The sequence below is a fragment of the Phacochoerus africanus genome, chromosome 3 (assembly GCF_016906955.1).
Source record: "Phacochoerus africanus isolate WHEZ1 chromosome 3, ROS_Pafr_v1, whole genome shotgun sequence".
Classification (NCBI taxonomy): domain Eukaryota; kingdom Metazoa; phylum Chordata; class Mammalia; order Artiodactyla; family Suidae; genus Phacochoerus; species Phacochoerus africanus.
The window spans coordinates 125,795,910-125,818,559 of NC_062546.1; the positions used below are offsets into that span (position 1 = coordinate 125,795,910).

General features: G+C 40.2%; 1 protein-coding gene across 6 annotated transcripts in view; it reads left to right on the forward strand.

The window, feature by feature from the left end:
- FMNL2 (formin like 2) overlaps positions 1-22,650 on the forward strand; it is a 332,804-nt gene that overhangs the window by 250,909 nt on the left and 59,245 nt on the right. For all 6 annotated transcript variants that reach the window (XM_047772630.1, XM_047772627.1, XM_047772632.1 and 3 more), the window contains 3 exons: positions 6,835-6,943; positions 14,102-14,178; positions 16,158-16,251. In XM_047772630.1, coding sequence (XP_047628586.1) covers positions 6,835-6,943; positions 14,102-14,178; positions 16,158-16,251 — 280 coding nt within the window. The remainder of the gene's footprint in view (positions 1-6,834; positions 6,944-14,101; positions 14,179-16,157; positions 16,252-22,650) is intronic.

The following is a 22,650-nucleotide window of genomic DNA, read 5'->3' on the forward strand; positions in this document are numbered from 1 at the left end:
CAGCACCAGATAAAGGTAATTGTTACAGCATCTTGTTTGAGTATTCCCTTTTTTTTTTTTTTTGTCTATTGTCTTTTTAGGGCCACACCCATGGCATATGGAGGTTCCCAGGCTAGGAGTCAAATTGAAGCAAAAGCTGCCAGCCACAGCCACAGCAATGCTAGATCGGAGCTGTGTCTGCAACCTACACCACAGCTCATGGCAATGCTGGATCCTTAACCCACCAAGTGAGGCCAGGGATTGAACCTGCAACCTGATGGTTCCTAGTCAGATTCGTTTCTGCTGCGCCATGATGGAAACTCCTAGTATTCCCTTTAACTTGAAGGAATTGTTGCATGTATTCAGAATGAATACCTTCTGCGGGAAATGATCTCTAAATGTCTGTTGTGGAATGTCAGTGAAAGTGGTGAATTACAGATACTTATGAAGCTCTCATCCATAAAAGCAATGATAAAATAGGCGAAATATGCCAGAATCAACTTTTTCACAACCTTCAGGGTTAAAGTCTTTAGTATCTGGGGAGCATCTATTTAGGAAAAATGACCGAATCTCAGTAAGAACAGCTAGTTTGGTGACATTTGGACTTGTGCTGTTTTTCCTCCCTTCCTCTCTAGATCCACAGTATCCTTGAAAATGATTAGTTTGTAATCACAGTGCAGATTCTTACCCTGTAAGCAATGGAGAGGGGCGGTATGGAGTTGATATCTTTCTAAGCCCTGGTCCTTCTTCTGCTTCTCTTCTTCCTTCTAGATTAAGCTGTGATGCACCCTGAGATGTGAGAACTAGTGAAGAAGCCAGTTTCAGTGTCAGTGAAAGGGACATGCACCGTTAGCTGTTGACAAAATCTAGGATCACTCAAGACGTGGTAGATGGTGCATGGTAGACTAGAGTTTATCAGCCTCCTTATCCATTGGAGACCCCAGGAGAACTGGTGCTGCCTTCACAGGGGCAGTGAACTGAGGACAGACTTCTGTGTGGCTCTGTTTTATATGATGTTATATAATAACTTCAGGAGGAAAACACTCTAGTAATTGGTTTCACTATAGGTAATTCCGTAATGGAACACTTGCCAAGGGCATTAGTTACTCCACAGAAGCACCCCATACCTCCCGCTGAGTCACTGATGTAATCCCTCTAAAATGCAGGTCTTTGTGGAAAGCTTATTCAAAAAGCCAATGTAGGATGGTCAATGCTTGCTTAGCCTAAAGGGCTGTGGCATAGAACCAGATGCAGTCTTATCTTCTGTTTTAAAGATTGTGTGATTCACCATATTTACATGGGTTAGGATGACCACGCAGTAGTACTTACACATATAATGTTTGGTTGTGATAACTAGTTTCATTTGAGCCGTTTGAATTTGTAACTGGTGACAGATCATTGCTGTGATTTTTTAAGTCCTACCTAAGTGAATCACTGTGACCATCCACTTGATAGACATTTGTGGCACTAATCACATACCGTCATTTTTTTTCTCTGGAAACAGATCCAAGCCTCGTCTGTGACCTATACCACAGCTTACAGCAACTCTGGATCCTTAACCTGCTGAGCAAGACCAGGGATCAAACCTGCATCCTCAAGGATGCTAGTCAGTCTCGTTAACACTGAGCCATGATGGGAACTCCTCTGGAAACTGTTAATTGTGTTCAGGTTTATGGGCATCCAGTGGCATGTGTGGCACCAGGGAATAGGATTTTCAGAGCTTGGTTGTTCTGATGATACTTGGATCTTTGAAAGTGGGAAAAGGATTGTCATCACATGATCTAGGTAGCTGTGTCTTTAGATGACTGTAAACCTAGAGCATCTGCAAGTTTTTTTCTTTATTTGGAAATAATGTACATCCATGGTAGAAAATTTAAAATACATGGAATTTCCCTGGCTTGGTGGTACAGCAGGTTAAGGATTCAGCGTTGTCACTTACCGTGGTGTGGATTTGATCCCTGGCCCAGGAACGGCAAAAAAAAAAAAAAAAAAAAGAGAGAAAGAAAGAAACTACAGATTTTTTAAAAAAATGAATGGAGGGAGTTCCCTTCGTGGTGCAGCAGAAACGAATCCGACTAGGAACCATGAGCTTACGGGTTTGCTCCCTGGCCTCGCTCAGTGGGTTAAGGATCTGGCGTTGCCATGAGCTGTGGTGTAGGTTGCAGACACAGCTCGGATCTGGCATTGCTGTGGCTCTGGTGTAGGCCTGCAGCTGTAGCTCTGATTAGACCCCTAGCCTGGGAACTTCCATAAGCTGTGGGTGTAGACCTAAAAAAACAAAAACAAAAAAGAAAACAGAACAAAAACCAACTTTTATGTGCCTAAGGACAGTCAGCAAGAGTTAGGTCTGCGTTAACTAAGTCAGTTGATAGAGAAAAGGTTATGTGAGGATTTTAAGCATGAGGCTTTGCAAAAAAAGTGTTCCCTTTGTGGGTATGACTGTTATCCTCACTGTATTGTGCTGTGTAGGTGTGTGTAGTACTATTGAATTCATTTTATACATTAAAATGTGCATGTAAAAGAAGGGGTGGGCTGAGTGTGGACAGAGTAGAGAAATGGTATCGATACAATCTCGTGCTTCCTGAACTAGATAGTGGCGGAAGCAACATCTTTCATTTTCCCTTAGCTCTTGGTAGAGTTTAGCATAAACAGTAGATGCTTAGTAAAAACAACTTTGGGTCTTAAACATGAGATTTAGTTTGATTTCCTGTGGTGGGTAGAGAGCACTAGAGGCCAGTTATTCCTAAGTTCCTCACCTTGTCCAGGTGTCCTTGTTGTGGAAAATGGAGGTAGTAAATTGTTAGTCCTAATTCTGTTGGTATTTTAGAGTCAATTTGGGTGATCTGTTAAAACCAGCACCACGGGTACGTGTTCTTTGGATGGTATCCACATTGTGCATTGGAGCTGAATTTAAAACATATCCGAAAAAGGTATTACGTTACTCATATGATAATTAAAACAAATAATCCAAATACCTAATTATGTAAGTTGTCAAATTCCACAAAATGTGCATGCCGAAGAGTAAATTAAGGTACATGCTCACCCACGGCACACCCCCTTAAATCTAGCCTTGGAGACTTCAGGTGACCCTCAGTTCAGTTGTTTGTAAATATTTCGTTCTGCTGAGGTAAGGAGTTATGACGTTCATTGGGGGTGCATTTATGTAATGGACAATTTTTTAGAACAAGAATTCCAGTATATAGAGCAAAACATCCTACTAAGGTTAAAAAATTCCTCACTTGCTTGATAAGTGATTTAAGATATAAAGATGTTAGGAGTTCCTGTCATGGCAAAGCAGAAACGAATCTGACTAGGAACCATGAGGTTGTGGGTTTGATCCCTGGCCTCGCTCAGTGGGTTAAGGATCCATTGTTGCTCTGAGCTATGGTATAGGTCACAGACACGGCTCAGATCCCACGTTGCTGTGAGCTGTGGTGTAGATCGGCAGCTGTAGCCCGGATTAGACCCCTAGCCTAGGAACCTCCATATGCCGCAGGTGCGACCCTAAAGAGAAAAAAAAAAAAAAAGATGTAAAAAGAGACCATCACTTACCAAGTGGGCCATCCACTGTGCTCTAAAGATGCTGCTGTTCTTAGCCAGCTAAGCCTTAGGCCTGTGTCATAAAACCATTGGAGGGGTAGAGGAATGAAACTTGTGTTGGACCGAGGCAGAAAATGCTATTGGGATGAGAACATTTGACAAGGAACTCATAGGCACATACAGCTGTAGGCAGCAGCTTTTTCTCACGATCATCTGATAGACTGTTGATGAATCAAGTGGAGAAACAACTTGTAGAAAGTGCCTGCCCTGAATCCCAGTGAGGAGACTTGGGGGTCTGGTCTCATCCCCTACTTCTACTTGCTCTGTAGATGGAACATCTTTGGGCTTCCGTTTTCTTATCTATATCAGGAAAGGTTGATATACATGAAATCACAGATCTCCTTCAGTTGTTGATGCTATAGTGTTTTGTTGTTACTGGTTGTGGTGGTGGTTTAAAATTTATTGTAATGCTGTGATTTTAAATACAAATTCAGTTGTTGACTTTAAATTTCACTCTATTTTTGTATAAACCAAAAATTGGAGAAAAATAAATGTTAAATATCATTCATTTAAGGAAAAAAGCTTAGCTCTATTGTTTTAAAGCATAGAATGTTATTAATAAAAATAATACATTGTTTAAATTTATTGACAACTTATATGTTGTGTACTTTGATAAGTATGCATGTGCTATTTCACATTAAATACATTTCAAATATTGATCCAGGAAATGTATTTGAGATTAATCACCTGCTACAACAAATACAAGCCTTTTGTGTTACTATTTAATAAGTAGGATGTTATAATCAATTTTTACAGAGTTCCACAGATAACGTAAGTAATGACAAAGAAATTTTTCTTTCTTAGAGTCTTATTACAATATAGCTGAAGAACTGGATTAATAAAGAAATGTATGTTACTGTACATCTCTTATGAAGTGTGGAAGTTTGGTCAGCTTGCTGGAATAGTTAGTCTTTATGTGGAAGTGATGCAGAAGTATGTGCCTGTGCTGTCCCATCTTCCTCAAAGACTAGTTGGCTTTAGCCAGTCCATCTTCTGCAGTCACTGCTGCACATAAATATATTTCAGCAATAGACAGTTAGCGCCCTTGATAACACTTTTTTTTTAAACTTAGATGACTTGTTTTACACTAGTAGCCATTGCTTACAGTTAGAAAGAATTCCTCTCTAATTTATTATTATGTACACAACAAGTGATTCCACCAAAGAAACACAAGCCTGAGGTTAAAATAAATGATGACTGGAGTTCCCACTGTGGCTTAATGAATCTGACTAGCATCCATGAGGATTCAGGTTCGATCCCTGGGCTTGCTCAGTGAATTAAGGATCTGGCATTGCCGTGAGCTGTGGTGTAGCTTGCAGATGCGGCTTGGATCTTGCGTGGCTGTGGCTGTGGCGTAGGCCAGCAGCTACAGCTCTGATTTGACCCCTAGCCTGGGAACCTCCATATGCCACGGGTGCAACCCTAAAAAGCAAAAAAAAAAAAAAAAAATTATGAATGGCAGAAGGAGGGAAAGATGTTTGGGTATAGACTAAGAAGATTGAAGAGTCTTAAGTCCAACTTGTCATGTGGCTGTTCAAAGAGGCCGCAGTCTCTGTGAAGCCTCTATCATTGTTTTAGCTGTCTTGCTCTGGCCAGGGTTATGGCAGAGTGACACTTTTTTTTTTTCTCTCTTTCTTTTTAGGGCTGCAAGTGCGGCATATGGAGCTTCTGGGGCCAGAGATCAAATCAGAGCTGCAGCTGCTGGCCTATGTCACAGCTACAGTAAATTGGGATCTGAGCTGCATCTTTGACCCATACCACAGCACACAGCAACACCAGATCCTTAACTCACTGATCAAGGCTAGGGATCAAATCCGCAATCTTATGGTTCCTAGTCGGATTTGTTTCTGCTGCACCCTGATGGGAACTCCAAGAGTGGCACCTTTTAAAGTTTTTTTAGATTCTGAAATTGAGCTTACTAACACCAAAGTCTGAATGTGTTTTTTTAACTTTGTGTTCACATTCAAAACTGAATTAGACCAACTTTCACTGCCAAAATACTATTTCCCAGTGTAAGTAGAGAAGGAATTTCTCAAATAAAGCATTCTTCTTTAAAACAAGCACAAGCAGACCAGGTTTTTCATAGTCAGATAGAAGAAAGTGGCTTATCGAGGCGCTTTTCTAAAATTTACTTGGCTCATCATTAGGCTTATGTGAAAGAATCATCTTTTTTCTGTTTGATAGTTTTTGAGTAGAAAATAAATTGAAAAAGGGTTGCTCAGCTGAACAGTTGTAGACAAACTTGTCGATTCAGTTTTCAACTCGTAGCCTGCACCTGTGAGACTTTTCAAAGCAGTTAATATTAATCATGCCCTCCTTGAAGTTTTTCCATTAACTTAATTCGAGGAGAAGATAGGCCTCTAGCTTTTCTCTTGAAGCATTTTTGTCACTGACTCTGTGGGAAAGTGGTTGACAACTTTGGAGATTTGCTTTCATTTCAGGCTTGGAGTTGCAGAGAACTTAGCTGTGTTTCCTCTCTAAAGCAGTCGTTTAAAGCTCACACTAAAGCCCTCAATGTTGTCATCTTCTTCTTTGCTCCATCTTACTTTGTCACTGCTTGATGACTTGCAGACTCTTAGAAAGCTGCAGAGAGGAGATCTAAAGGTTAGCAATGTAGGGTGTCCAGATGAACCCTAATGTTGAAGCATCTTAACCCTTTGGATTGCCAGCATAATCCTATCTTGGTTTCAGCTGCCCTGTAGGCTTTGGGTGAGGGATCAGGTTGTGGAGGCATTTGCATACTGTTTAGATTTTACGTCCTCTTAAGGTTCAGAAGGACCTTGCCTAGGCTTAAACTCTAAAGCAGGGGTTCCTGAGAACCATGATGGGATGGTGCTTTAAAATTGAGTCAGATGATAGGAGGTCCACATATAAGCTAACTTGTACCCTTGATCACAAATGCAGTTTGCATGCATGTTGTCACAAATCACCTCCGCCCATCTAGCTCGGCCTGCTGACTAGAACCTGGATTGTTGACAGAGCTCATGTATTGTCTGATTTGTTCCATGCTGTGAGCAGGGTGGAGTTTTTCTGTGGGTATCTGGTCTGACAATTTGATGACCACTACGCAGAGTTGTGTGGGCCTCATAGCCTACAGAAACAACCTTGTGGTGACAGTTTAGTTAGTGGTGCTTTGACCCGCGGTCCTCATTGAACTGTAGGTACAGGTAGAGAACAATGTCCATTTTTAAGTGCATGTGCCTATACTACAAAAGTAATTTATAGTTTTATAGAAGTTTCCCTTTTTATTTTTAGATATAATACTTTGCCAAGCAGAAGAACCTTGAAAAATTCAAGATTAGTGAGTAAGAAAGATGACGTGCATGTCTGTATCATGTGTTTACGTGCCATCATGAATTATCAGGTATGTTTGTGTTCATGATCTTTTTTTTAAAAAAATCTGAATTTATCAGACTTAGATCTTACTCTTTGATGTCTTTGTATTATTTTTGCTTGAAGTAAATATCAGGATTTCATGAGATTCTGTCCAAAAAGAAGGGTCTGCTCATTCTAGTGTTCATAATTCATCGCTCTTATATTTTAGTTAGCATTTATAATTTATAATGTATTTAAAGGGAAGACATTTTCCTCCTACCATGATAAACTTGTCTAGATTACGTGATACATGTTTGTGCCTCTTGAAGACAGAGTAAGCCACTGCTTGTGGGCACTAATGTAACAACTTTAGAACCTAAGAGTGAATAGACTCACACACTGGGCGGGTCATTGTTTCTTAGAGGCTTGTATGATGAACAGGCACAGAGTCATAATTGTGATCATTTGGACCCAGTAGCTCCTAATTTTCATCAAGTCTTGGAAGGTTCTTTTTGAAGTGCAGAGTCCTCCTGGAGACGCCTGATGCAGGTTGTCCCTGCTCTGAGAAACACTGGGAGTGACAACAGTGTGTGGGGTTAATCCTAACCACAAAGTGGGTGTTAGAGCCTGGAGTATCTAGGATTTGTCAACAGGGTCAAAGTATAGTTAGAAAAACAAACCAGGGCTGAGAATTAGACACATTTCAAATAAGAAAATAGGATTTGATTTCCATTGATGCAGATGCTATAGGTGGGTCTAAGAGGAAATAGGCAATAAATACATAGGTCAGTATTAGAGTTCAAACCCAACATATGCATGCCAGGTTGAATTTAAGAAGGGAAAGATACATTTATCTTTTCTTTTTTTTTTTTGGGGGGGGTTCTTTTTGCCTTTTCCAGGGCCGCTCCTGCGGCACATGGAGGTTCCCAGGCCTAGGGGTCCAAATGGAGCCTCAGCCACTGGCCTATGCCAGAGCCACAGCAACGCAGGATCCGAGCTGAGTCTGCAAACTACACCACAGCTCATGGCAAAGCCAGATCCTTAACCCACTGAGCAAGGCCAGCGATCGAACCTGCAGCCTCATGGTTCCTAGTCGGATTCGTTAACCACTGAGCCATGATGGGAACTCCACATTTATCTTTCAATCATCTTTAACGTTTTTTTGAGCATTGCTAGACAGACCATGTTCTTGGCACAGGGAACACAGCATCAAATAAATAAGTGCCCCAGGGAACTTACTTTGTATTGAGGGAGGCAGATGATAAATAATTAAATTGGTAAACTATATAGCATTCCAGATAGTGATAGCAATGAAATAAAAGCTGACACTTAGAGAGTTCCCATTGTGGCTCAGCGGTAACGAGCCCAAATAGTATCCATGAGGACATGGGTTCGATCCCTGGCCTTGCTCAGTGGGTTAAGGATCTTATGTTGTATAGGTTGCAAACGCAGCTCAGACCTAGTGTTGCTGTGGCATAGGCTGGCAGCTACAGCTCCGATTCAATCTCTAGCCTGGAAACTTCCATATGCCCCGATGCAGCCCTAAAAAAGAAAGAAAGAAAAAAGAGAGCTGGCACTTACATAGTGCTTCCTAAAGTCTAGTATTTTTAAATCTATTAAGTAACCTAAGCCTCATAGTAGTCCTGTGAGATTGGTAATATTACTGTCCTCATTTTTCTTATGAGGAAACTGAAACACAGAGAACTTAATTTGCCCAAGATCATATGGTTAGTAAGTGCTGGAATCTGATTTGAACCCAGGAAGATGGTTCCAGAGAACTGTTACTCTGTATTGTAGAAAAAAAAATAAGAAATAAGAACAGAGAGTGCTGAAAATGTGAGTTGTTTTAAATAGGCCAGCCAGAAAAGTGACACAGAAGATAACATTTATGTACCAAGAAGAATGAGAGAACAAGGTAAGGGATATTTAAGAATGAAGATTCTAGGCAGAGAGAAGAGCAGGTGCAGTAGCCCCAAGGCAGGAATATGTCTGCTGTGCTGAAGGCACAGAATGGAGGTCCTGTTGGCTGGATCAGAATGTGTAAGAGGGAGGGAAGAAACCAAGGGTTCACAGGGGGTCCTGATTATGTAGGGTTTTGTAAGGCAGTGGAAGCATTGGTTCTACTCTGATTGGAAATCTATTGCAAGGTTCTGAAGAAAAGTGTGACTTGATCTGACACTTGAATTTAACTTGATCACTCTAGCTTCTGGGGTAGTATTGACCCTGTGGAGACAAAGACAAAAGGAAATAGACCTTTTAGAGGCTGTTGTGTCAGTTTAGGTGAGTGTCAATGGTGGTATGGACCAGAGTAATAGAAGTTGAGGTGATGAGAGGTGGCCAGATTCTGGTTTTGTTCTGATGGTAAAGGCAGTAGCTTTGGATGTGTGGTGAGGAGTGGAGGGCAGCTCCAAGGGGTTATCTTGGGCACCTGTAAGATGGAGTTGCCATCTACTGAGATGGGGAAGGCTACAGGATGAGCAGATTTGGGAGATGTCATTAGAGTTCAGTTTGGCAGATGTTAGCTTTGAGATGTCCACAGACCTACAGACAGAGATTTTAAATAGGTGGTCTAATATTCCAGTCAAGAGTTCAAGGTCTGCTTCAATATTCGCAAATCAATCAGGGTGATACACATATTAACAAACTGAGGAATAAAAATCATATGGTCCTCTCAATAGACACAGAAAAAGCCTTTGACAAACTCCAACACCCATTTCTGATAAAAAACCCTTCAGAAAGTGGGCATAGGGGGAACCTACCTCAACATAATAAAGGCCACATATGACAAACCCACAGCTAACATCATTCTCAGTGGTGAAAAGCTGAAAGAATTCCTGCCGAGATCAGGAACAAGACAAGGATGTCTGCTCTCACCACTACTCTTCAACATAGTTTTGGAAGTCCTGGCCACAGCAATCAGAGAAGTAAAAGAAATAAAAGGAATCCAAATTGGAAAGGAAGAAGTACAACTATCCTTATTTGCAGATGACATGATACTATACCTAGAGAATCCTAAAGACTCTACCAGAAAACTGTTAGAGCTCATCAATGAATTTGGCAAAGTCACAGGATACAAAAGTAATACACAGAAATTGATGGCGCTTCTATATACTAACAATGAAAGATCAGAAAGAGAAATCAGGGAAGCAGTCCCATTTACCATCGCATCCGAAAGAATAAAATACCTGGGAGTAAACCTACCTAAAGAAACAAAAGACCTGTACTCTCAAAACTATAAGACACTGATGAAAGATATCAAAGATGACACAAATAGATGGAAAGACATACCATGCTCTTGGATTGGAAGAGTCAATATTATCAAAACAACTATACTACCTAGGGCAATCTACAGATTGAATGCAATCCCTATCAAATTACCAAGGACATTTTTCACAGAACTCAAACAAAATATTTTAAAGTTTGATTGGAAGCACAAAAGACCCAGAATAGCCAAAGACAACCTGAAAAAGAACAATGGAGCTGGAGGAATCAGGCTCCCAGACTTCAGACTATACTACAAAGCAACAGTCATCAAAGCTGTACGGTACTGGCACAAAGACAGTGCAACAGGATAGAAAGCCCAGAATTAAATCCACGCACCTACAGCCAACTAATCTATGACAAAGGAGGCAAAAATATACAATGGAGAAAAAACAGCCTGTTCAATAAGTGATGCTGGGAAAACTGGACAGCCACATGTAGAAGAAGGAAATTAGATCACTCCCTAACACCATACACAAAAATAAACTCCAAATGGATTAAAGACCTAGATATAAGACCAGACACTATAAAACTCTTTAGATGAAAACATAGGCCAAACACTCTCTGATATAAACCTCTTAGAGTATTGACAATAAAAACAAAAATAAAAAAATGGGACTTAATTAAACCTAAAAATTTCTGCACAGCAAAGGAAACCCTAAACAAAACAAAAAGACAACCCACAGAATGGGAGAAAATCTTTGCAAGTGAATTGACTGACAAGGGATTAATCTCCAAAATTTATAAACAACTTCTGCAGCTCAATACCAAAAAAAAAAAACAAACAACCATCAAAAAATGGGCAGAATATCTAAACAGACAGTTCTCCAAAGAAGACATACAGATGGCCAAAAAACACATGAAAAGATGTTCAACATCACTCATTATTAGAGAAATGCACATCAAAACCACTCTGAGGTACCACCTTACACCAGCCAGAATGGCCATCATCCAAAAGTCTACGAACAATAAGTGCTGGAGAAGGTGTGGAGATAAAGGCACACTAGTACACTGTTGGTGGGATTGTAAATGTGTGCAACCACTGTGGAAAGCAGTATGGAGATTCCTCAGGAAACTAAAAATAGAATTACCATTTGATCCAGCAATCCCACTCCTGGGCATCTATCCAGAGAAAACCATGACTCAAAAAAGACACATATACTCTGATATTCACTGCAGCACTATTTGCAATAGCCAAGACATGGAAACAACCTCAATGTCTATCGACAGAGGAGTGGATCAAGAAGAGGTGGTACATATACACAATGGAATATTACTCAGCCATTAAAAGGAATGAAATACCAGCATTTTTAGCAACATGGATGGACCTAGAAATTATCATGCTAAATGAAGTCAGACAATGAGACACCAACATCAAATGCTTTCACTGACATGTAGAACCTGAAAAAAGGACAGACTGAACTTCTTTGCAGAACAGATACTAACTCACAGACTTTGAAAAACTTATAGTTTCCAAAGGAGACAGTTTGGGGGGTGGGGGTATGCACTGGGGACGTGGGATGGAAATCCTATAAAACTGGATTGTGATGATCATTGTACAACTATAAATGTAATAAATTCATTGAGTAATAAAAAAATTTAAAAAATAAAGTTAATACAATACAGAAAAAAAATCAACAGTAATCAGTTACACTTTATTTATTTATTTATTTTGCCTTTTAGGGCCATATCTGCAGCATATGGAAGTTCCCACGCTAGGGGCTGAATGGGAGTGCAGATGGGAGTGCAGCCATTGGCCTAAGGCATGGCCATAGCAACGTAGGATCCAAGCTGCATCTGTAGCCTACATCACAGCTCATAGCAATGCCAGATCTCTAACCTGCTGAGTGAGGTCAGGGATTGAACCCACGTCCTCATGGGTACTGGTTGGTTTTGTAACCTGCTGAGCCACAGCAGAAACTCCCACATAATATAATTGTTAAAAATCACTCCTTATACTTACAGGAGCAAAATATTTTAAATATAAAAACATTGATGCACCTTCTCAGAGCCTGACATAGGAGAAAAAAATTGTGTTGCAGATTTGGACAAGGCGAAAATTGTGTCTTTAAGAGAAAATGTTTGTGTATATATATTTACTTATTTTAGGATTCTTCAAGTTTTTTGTGTTGCAAAAATGATACTTATAAACTGTGTTATCAGGATGCATTAACATCTAATTCCTTATAATGCCACACCTTTGAATAAACATTTATTATTGATAAAAACAAAAACAAACAAAGAAGAGTTCGAGATCTGGATACCTGGGCTGGAAACAAAATTTGGGAGACAGTAGATGGTATATAAAGCCAAGGGAGTGCAGTAGATCAGCAGAGGTAGACAGAGAATCAAAGAGGTCTCAAACACCCCTGGGGCACTCTGTTTAAATGTCAGAGGTGAGGAGGAACTAGGGAGACTGAGAAGTAACCAGGAAGGTAGGAGCCAAGTGCAGGAGCTTTCAGGCAGCAGAGAGTGATCAACTGTGTCCAGCGCTGACACTAAGTCATGTAAGATAAAGAGAGCTGCCCATGGTCTCCAGCAGTGTGCCCATCTTTGGTGAGCTTGGTGCAGTTTCATTGGAGTGGTGAGCATGGGATGGATGCCCGATTGAAGGTGGTGTCAAGGGCGGAGAGGAATTGGAGACTGTGAGTGATTGGAGCTTTGCTGTGAAAGGATAGGACTGAGGCAGTAGCTGGACCTGGATTGTAGGGTCAAGAGAGATTTTGTTGTTAAATTGTTCAAGGTAAGAGATATATATATATATATATTTTTTTTTTTTGCTTTTTTATGGCTGCACCTGCAGCATATGAAAGTTCCCAGGCTAGGGGTCCAAGCGGAGCTACAACTGCCGGTCTGTGCCACAGCCATAGCAATGTTGGATCCCAGCCGCGTCTGCGACCTACACCACAGCTCCAGACAATGTAAGATTCTTAACCTACTGAGGGAGACCAAGCATCGAACCCACATCCTCCTGGGTCCTATTTGGGTTCTTAACCTGCTGAGTCACAATGGGAACTCTTGAGATAAGAGAATTTGTATCATGTTTTCCTGTTAATGGTAATGAACCAGGGAGGGAATGATGGGAGAGTTGCTGGAGCATGTAATACCCCTGAGTAGGGGAGAAGGAATGGGGTTAAGAACTCAAGTGAGGGGAATGGCCTTGGATGGGAGTATGGGGGAATTCATGTTGAGAAAAGTGAGGAGGGAAGCCACAGATCTGTGTGGATGGATTGATGTAGTGGGAGCTTTTGGAATTTGTTTTTTGTTTGTTTGTTTGTTTGTTTTCCTGATTGCTTTGATTTTCTCAGTGTAATTGGAAATAGATCTTAAACTGAGAGTGAGCTTGGAGGACAAGGATTAATTCCTCAACTCAGCAGAAGCAAGAATGATTCTTGATCCTGTTACTGGATTTACTTCATTGCATAGAAGGATAAAGGAACATGCCTCAGAGCAAGGCGGGTTTTTCTAGGCTTGGGTGCTGATAGCCACTGCCCAGAGAAGGGACTAGAGGCGGTGGTTGTCAACCCTGGCTGTGCAGTGAAGTTAGCTTTAAAAAAATCAAATGCCAGGGCCCCATCCTTGATATTCAGAATAAATGGACCTGAGGTGGGTCCTGGAGAATTGGTGCTGGGATTTGTTTACTTTTCCAGGTGGTTGTGCTGAGCAGCTAGGATTGAGAGTCACCGGCTGGAGCCTTTTCATCGTATTATTGGATACATGTAGTTCATTCATTGATAATGGGAATATGGTGCCTTGATAATAGCGTCATTCTTGAAATTTTGCATAGAGAAATATGTGCAGACAGGGATGTGCTAGAGACATGAGTGCATTTATGATGGTATAAAATTACATTAAGTAGAAACTCAGGTTTTTGGTTTTTAATCAACATTGACAGTCCCCTCAATTGACTCCTAATGCTTTGTTTTTTTTTCCACATCAATTTCAGTATGGTTTCAACATGGTCATGTCTCATCCACATGCTGTCAATGAGATTGCACTAAGCTTGAACAATAAGAATCCAAGGTAAGCTGGCTCTGTAATGTACAAATCTGAATCGAACTAGGGAAAGCAGAGACCTAGTCTGCACTTACTCAATAGTTTGGAAACTTTCAAGTATGAAAGTTTTTGAAATAAGACTGCCAATAGATTCCTTAGCCCTGTAGAATTTTCTATTCAGCTTTTGTTACATTTTTACATGTGACAGAGTTGAGCAGCTGGTGACAACTCTGGCCCTTCTCTTGAAGCTTCCATTCTTCTTAGGCCTGGTTCTCAGCATCCTTACAGATTTAGCAAAATGAAGTGAAGAGTATGAGGCTTACAGGGTGTCAGAACCAAGGCCAGGAGAGTCTTGATATAGACTCAGCCACACCATTCACCGCTGAAAGCTAACTGAAACCACAAGCCCTTGTCCACACTTCATTTGCAATCTTTACACATGTAGCTTTTTATTACCAAACAACAACAAAAAAAGAAACAAAACAAAATGAAAATAATTCATGCAGATTACTTTTCACAGTCACTTTCCTATGAAGACCACTGCCTTGTATTATTCATATCACAGATTACCTCTAGAAGCCTTTCTTTATGAGTTTATTTTAGTTAGTGAAATGTGTTTTCCATTCTAGTGCATCTGTACATTTCACACTGTTACTCCCTCTCATCAGATATCTCTGATAAGACTGCATATCGGAAAACTGTTAATTCAGCCAAAAATATGATTATAAATTAGATCCTTTCTGATTCCAAATGCCATGCAAACTGTAAATACTGTTTTAATGTTGAATATTATTTCATGCTTCCCCTAATTAACGCTCCTGCCACTTTGTGATTGCTCCCTTCGTTTACTAGAGTCATGCTTCTTTGTCCCTGAAGAAGTGCTTCCACTAAGGGAAGTCATTATTCATTTTTCTTCAAGACAATTGATGATGTGGATTATCAGAATGATCTTTGTTTAGAGGTTGGCAATAGCTTTTATTCTAGAAAAAAGATGAAATACTAAAATGAGCTTACTGTGAAGAACAGTACTGTCCTTGACATTGCATTTGAAAACTTAGATTGTATCTCTAAGGTTCTCTTCTAAAAATATTTCAAACAGAAATTTATTTTCTTGAGTCAGAGAAAATATTCTTGTATTAGCACAGCTGTAAGCCAGCTCCTTTCAGATCTCCTGTGTGGGAGGAAGAAAGGATGGAAGCTTGTATTAACGTGGGGGATTTTTATGGAGCCATCACAAATGAGCAGATTTCAAATGTAGAACAGAGATTTCAGTTGATTTTGAACTTTTTAGCAAATGTTATCTCTCTGACTCTAGAACCAGAGAAAATATTTAACCAATGGGTGGTTTTTCTGAATATTTTTATGTTTCCCATTGTCTTTAGCTAGTTGAAAATACTTTCTTAACCATGTTATACTGGGTCACCTGATGATAGAGCTAAAAGACTTAATCTTCCCAGAATTGCTTTTCATTTGTGAGTAATTTGTAATCTTGGGAGTGGGAAACATGCCTTCCAAAACTTGCTTTCCTGGATAAATCACATATATAGAAATTCATGAAAGTTTAAAAATGTATGTGCTTTAATATAACTATGTCTAAGTCGGTAAAATTAAAAAAAATATATGGAAGATATCTTATTATCATATTCATCTTAGAAGGAACAGCTGGGAAGTTTCCTTGATGGCTCAGTGGTTAATGAACCTGACTAGGATCTGTGAAGATTTGGGTTCGATCCCTGGCCTTGCTCAGTGGGTTAAGGATCTGGTGTTGCCCTGAGATGTGGTGTAGGTCACAGACGTGGCTCAGATCCCACGTTGCTGTGGCTGTGGCATAGGCCGGCAGCTGCAGCTCCAATTTGACCCCTACCCTGGGAACTTCCATATGCCTTGGGTGTGGCCCTAAAATGCCAAAAAAAAAAAAAGAGGAAGGAACAGGTGATTCATTATTCATTCATTTTCACTGATTTGTGGTTTTGGTTGTTGTTTTTTTTTTTCCCTTGTTTTGACAGAACAAAAGCCCTTGTCTTAGAGCTGTTGGCAGCTGTTTGTCTTGTCAGAGGCGGGCATGAAATCATTTTATCGGCATTTGACAACTTTAAGGAGGTAGGATATTCTAGTTTTTAAAAGAATGCTCACACAAACATATTTAGACATTTTTGAACAGAATGTTTACCTTCTGTGTTTTATTATTGAGAAATAATTTAACATATAACATATTAGTTTCAGGTATACAACATAATCTTTCGATGTTTTGTGTATCTTGCAGAATGCTCACTGCAATAAGCCTAGTTAACATCCAGCACCATGATTTACCTTGTTATTTATTCTAGGGCCTAAGGTGCCTAATAGTTTTCTAAGACATCACTGAGGGGGAAATAATGAACTCAGTTTAAATATCTTAAATGAGAGTTCCCGTTGTGGCTCAGTGGTTAAGGAACCATACTAGCATCCATAAGGACGAGGGTTCGATCTCTGGCCTCTCTCAGTGGGTTAAAGATCCAGCATTGCTGTGAGCTGTGGTGTAGGTCACAGACCAACACAGATAATGTGTTGGTGTGTCTGTGGCGTAGGCCAGCGGCTATAGCTCCGATTAGACCTCTAGCCTGGGAACCTCCATATGCCGCAGGTTCGGCCCTAAAAGACAAACAAAACAAAAATAAATATCTTAAATGAATGCATTAAGCTTTTATTGGTTTCTCATTTCCCAAAAGAGTTAAAAAGTATTTGCAGGACTCGCTTTCCTTTGGAGAACGTGGAATAGTCCAGTTTGAAGACAGTTTTGTTAAATGTATGCGGTTTTCATTATACTCGTTATTTGAGCATCCGCTTTGTAAAATTTTACAAACTTTTTCCTCATATTTACTTTCCTTGAGTCATATTATCTGACTGCTGCTTTGTGGGGTGCTATGAGAAACCTCAAATCAAGAAACACTGATTTTAGCAGTCTATAATCTTAATCAGGTGATTCTGTCACAGGAAAACAACAAACCATTGGACATGCATGATTGAAATGGAAACCAGGAGTTCCTGTTGTGGCACAGCGGACATAAATCTGACTTGGAACCATGAGGTTGCAGGTTCGATCCCTGGCCTCTTTCTGTGGGTTAAGGATCTGGCTTGCTGAGAACTATGGTGTAGGGTGACAGCTGTAGCTCTGATTTGACCCCTAGCCTGGGAACCTCCATATGCCTTGGGGGCGGCCGAAAAAGCAAGAAAAAGAAAAAAGGGAAACTAAATGACTACAAAAGAAAAAACAATTACACATAGATAATATGACTCATAAATAATATAATTTAGGATTTTGAACTAAAAAGTATCAAGATACCACAACAGAAATCATAGCCAGTTTCCCTTGGTGGTGGTGGGCAGCCTTCTTTCTATAACCAGAATGGGTGCCTGCCAGCTCCCCTAGTAGGTGTCTAACATCTGAAGCTGCTTTGAGGTGGGGCATTACCAAAGTAATGGAAGGCACTCAGAGCTTCAGGTTACAGTGGGACGTCAGCCAAGTTGCCTTATCCTGGTAATCCCATTTGATTCCAGATGATTCTGGATTAAGACCAAAACTGGATTAAAATCCAGCTCTCAGGATTTCCCCTTGTGGCTCATCAGGTTAAGAACTCGACTAGTATCCATAAGGAAGCAGGCTTGATCCCTGTCCTTGCTCAGTGGTTTAAGGATCTGGTGTTGCTATGAGCTGTAGCGTAGGTCGAAGATATGGATCGGATCCTGTGTGGTTGTGGCTGTGGTGTAGGCCAGCAGCTGTAGCTCTAATTCAGCTCCTAACCTGGGAAGTTCCATATGCCACAGGTGCAATCCTAAAAAGAAAAAAAAAAAATCCAGATCTCAGAGGGACTTCCAAACTCTCATCTTTTCTGGAAGCCTGGGGAGTAGAACTCAGCTAGTATTCATTGAGGACTTACTATATGCCTGGGGCTGTGCCAGCTACACACGTAAGATTATCTGGTTCTGTAAGACCTAAAAGAGACAAATATTACTCTCTCCATGTTATAGAAGAATAAACTAAAATTTCAAATATATATTTGCTCATGGTCCCATGGCCAGATAAGCGGCAGAGCTAGGAGCAAGATTTGGCACTTCCACCCTAACCCTAACCCCACTTAAAATCTCAAGTGCAGAATCACTGGCTGTATTTGCCCTCTCCCACACCCTGAAAAATAAAATCCTGTATCCAGCAAGATTAGAATTATGATCTTCCTGAGAATATTTTCACTTCAGCTGAAACATCATTTTATCTTTTGCTACTTTGGGAGATTTACAGATAGAATTTTTATTTTCTATAATTGTCTTGTGATTTCGTGTATTATAATTTGTCTTAAAGTTTTATGTCTTTGCACCTACTTTTAAATGGATTCTTTCTTGACGAGAAGATAGGGTCTGTCTCATCTATATCCTTGGAGGATGCAAACTGTTTAATGAAGGTAGTATTTATAGAAATAAAATCTGTTATAATTGGAAAACAAATGGCTAACTGAAAATAAATATATTAAAATCACAACAAAAAATATATCTGAGGAAAGATTAAAAAAAAAAAAAAAGATTTTGCACTTCCAAGAGTTCCTCTTGTGGCTTAGCAAGTTAAGAACCCAGCTAGTATCCATGAGGGCACACATTTTGATCCCTGGCCTTATTCAGTGGGTTAAGGATCTGGCATTGCTGTGAGCTGCAGTGTAGGTCGCAGATGTGGCTTGCATCCCACGTTGCTGTGGCTGTGGTGTAGGCCAGCAGCTGTGGCTCCTATTCAACCCCTACCCTGGAAACTTCCATATGAGGCCCTTAAAAAAAAAGAGAGAGAGATTTGGTGCTTCTGATCTTAAACTTCTGTTTCTGGTGACAGTTAGACCCAGTTGTGTGTTGAATTTCCTGAGGGAAATACTGCATTCGACAGGACCTAGGGGCCCATCCCCCCACCCTACCTATCCCCTTAATTGGACTCATTCCCTTGGCCGACTGATGTACTACTGAGCGAGCCATAATCCTGTACTTGGGCTGGCAAACTTCAAAGACGTCTCAGTCAATAGGGAAAGTAGTCCTCCTGTCCCCTTAGTCATATTGCCTCCCTCCCCCCAGTCAATGCTTTAAGATTTTGATATTATTCATTTTGCTAAGGCCCACCACAGATAGAACCAAATATCACCTTTTTATATATTCAACTTTAGTAATAGTGAAAAATACCCAGGTTCCAAGAAAATGGTGAATAATAGTAGTTACCTTTAGGTTCATATTCTGGCTTCCAAAACAAATAGATACTTTAAAAATAAGAATATATGAGTGCTTGTCTGTGAATGTTTTTGTATATCATATATCAGTACATAAAACTTACATTTGTAATGAGATGTGTGTTTGGGTGCCTGGATCTAATATGAAAGTAAGACAGCATGTGAAGTTAATAGAACTCCCAAATCTTTATCATTAGATTGAATTTTGAGCATAACACGTGTCAAATCTTTTCCACACTGGAAGCACTTACTATACAGTTTTCAGTGACCCTTGTTGTAGTAAAAGCCATATTATAACAAGCAACTGATTATACTGCAGGTCAAATTATGTGCTAAAATTATAATTATATAGAATCAGTATTCATTAAAGCCAGTAAATCATGACATGAATGTTAAATTTGTCTTTTTTAGAGAAGGTAGAGTGCCTTCTTATGCATAATAGGCACACAAATACGTGCAGAATTTAGTTTTAATTATCTGGTGTCAGAATTATATATGGTTTAGCCATTTAGGCCATAGTATGTGCTTGGTTGGAAAAAAAAAAAAAGAATCCTGCTAAATCTAAAAGCTAGTGATAAAGAGAAGTAAATTTTAACTTTAAATTTGTAGAACTTTAACCAAAATCTCCATCATTTCTGTAATTCTTTTATGAGCGATGGTGGGTTTCTAAGTTCTGGTTTCTCCTTGGACAGGCATTTGCATCTTAGAGAAAACAAACCATTCCCTGTGGCAGAGGGGATAAGGACACAGCTGGTTCTGTGTATGCTCTTGGCTCGTGCTAACCTAAGGCTGTGATGTCCAGGTAGACAGGCCAAGAAAAGGGTTATCCTAGTAGCTGTGAGCCTGAGGACAGGCCAGGAGCATGCCCCCAACAAACTTATTCGTAGGGAAAGATCCAAAGAGTACCCTCTTCTTATCTGTTCAATCTGAGGGTAAAACAAGGGTCAGTTTGTATTGATTAAAAAACAAAAACAGGGAGTTCCTGTCGTGGCTCAGTGGTTAACAAATCTGACTAGGAACCATGAGGTTGTGAATTTGATCCCTGGCTTCGCTCAGTGGGTTAAGGATCTGGTATTGTGGTGAGCTGTGATGTAGGTTGCAGACACAGCTCAGATCTGGCGTTGCTGTGGCTGTGGTGTAGGCCAGTGGCAACAGCTCTGATTAGACCCCTAGCCTGGGAACCTCCATATGCCATGGGTGTGGCCCTAGAAAAGACAAAAAGACAAAAAATAAAAAACAAACAGGAGTTACCATGATGGCTCAGTGGTAACAAACCCAGCTAGTATCCATGAGGATGTGGGTTCCATCCCTGGCTTCACTCAGTGGGTTAAAGATTTGGCATTGCTGTGAGCTGAAATGTAGGTCGCAGACACAGCTCGGATCCCCCGTGGCTGTGACTGTGGTGTAGGCCGGCAGTTGCAGCTCCTATTTGACCCCTAGCCTGGAAACTTCCATATGCCATGGGTGCAGCCCTAAAAATGCAAATAACAACATGATGTCACCCACAGGCCAGCTTCTTTTGAATCTCTTCCTTTTCTTTTTTTCCTGTCTTTGTGAGTGGATTTGTTTTGTTTGTTTGTTTTGTTTTGTTTTGTTTTGTATCTATATCATAGGAAAGAGTGTATTCTTCATCATTTTAGCACACATATTGGTGAAGTATTCTGGGTTTAGGGCATTTTGGGGAGCCAGCTGTCCTAATTAGGAAAAGTTGTCCTTATGATCTCAGATTCCAGTGCAGATCAGGTCTTGGTCAGTGAGAAGTGCCTGAGGAGCTGCTCACTGAAGAGGAAGCACCAGGTATTGGGGCCCTAGGGAACAGGGCCAAGAAAGAAGTTGGGGGAAGTAGTTGCCCTCAAGATTTTTAAAGCTTTTATCCCATTTAGTAAGTTAGGATTCCATTCATCTCCTTAAGAAGGATGAAGGGAATTATCCCCATTTTCACTGTAGGGCTTGGTGTAGGGTGGTGGCAGGCTTTGGAGTCAGATAGCAGTACCTATTTTTGTAGATAAAGTAACAGGCATCAGAGTGCCAGGCCCTTTGGGCTTTGATCACAGTTAGAGCGTAGCCAGATGCTAAAAGGATATTTAAAGACTATCCATCTTAAGTATGTAGCACAATTCTTTCCTTCTCTACTTCTTAAGCCAACAAATTCATTCTGTTTTAGTCGATTAACACTAATTAATTCAAATGTAAGTTAATGGAAAGTATCTTTTAGCTTTTGGTAGATTTTAATGTATGATCACATAAATTTCTTATATTTCAGTTAATATTCAGATCCCTAACAAGTGTAGTTTTCTACGTTTTTACAAAGACATCTTAAGCCCTGTGTCTTATAATATGTGAAGTACACACAGTAGGAAAATAGCACTTCCAATTTAATGGCATCTGATTGCAGGAAGAATATTAACCCAAAGCCCTGAGTCTGGGGGTTTGGGCCTAAGCCTGATACCACTGAGCAAGCACATGTATCACTTCAATGTATGTGGTAATAAATGAGTTTTAATTACACAAATTCATTTAGTAAACTTGTACCAAGCATGGTGCCTGAAAATGTTGAGTGTAGTGAGTAGATGAAGACAAAACTTTTAATCATCTATTATGCTCCTTGAATTCTGTTCCCTTTAAAAAAAAAATTAATGGAATTAACGCATCTCGTTGTGACATTGAAACATCTCCTCATAAAAATTTAGGACCAGTGTGAGAACAAGGAGTCATCTATTTTTCCTAACTGGCTAATTTTAGCTACATGGAAGGACAGAATCCTGTCTTCTCTGAATTGATGCTTCTTAGTTACCTAGCAATATGTATTTTTGAGCGTTTGGTCTACCACACAGAAGAAAACAATGCATTTGGAAATAAAGGTGGTTCTGTCGGTATTTGCATTGGTTCAGGGTTTTATTTGCAAGAAGCAGAAACTGACTGTAACTACCATTCAGGAGAAAGGGTTGAGTGGAAGGATGTCAAGAAATGCACAGAGTTGACAAGGAGCCTGGAGAAACAGGCCTGGAAAGTGGCAGTCCTTCCTAAAATGTGGCTAGACTCTCAGGCTGTGCTCTGAAGCCTGGCCACTGTAAACACTACTTGGGGTTATGGTCATATTTTTTTCTTCTCTCCCAAATGACATGGAACATAGCTGACAATCTACTGGGTCATAAAACTACACTCACTGGCTATGGCCATCAGCTGGCCCCCCACACCACATTTAAGCCAATTTCCCTTAGGAACCTTGAGGTCCTCTATCTAGACCTTGCTCTCCTCAACTCTT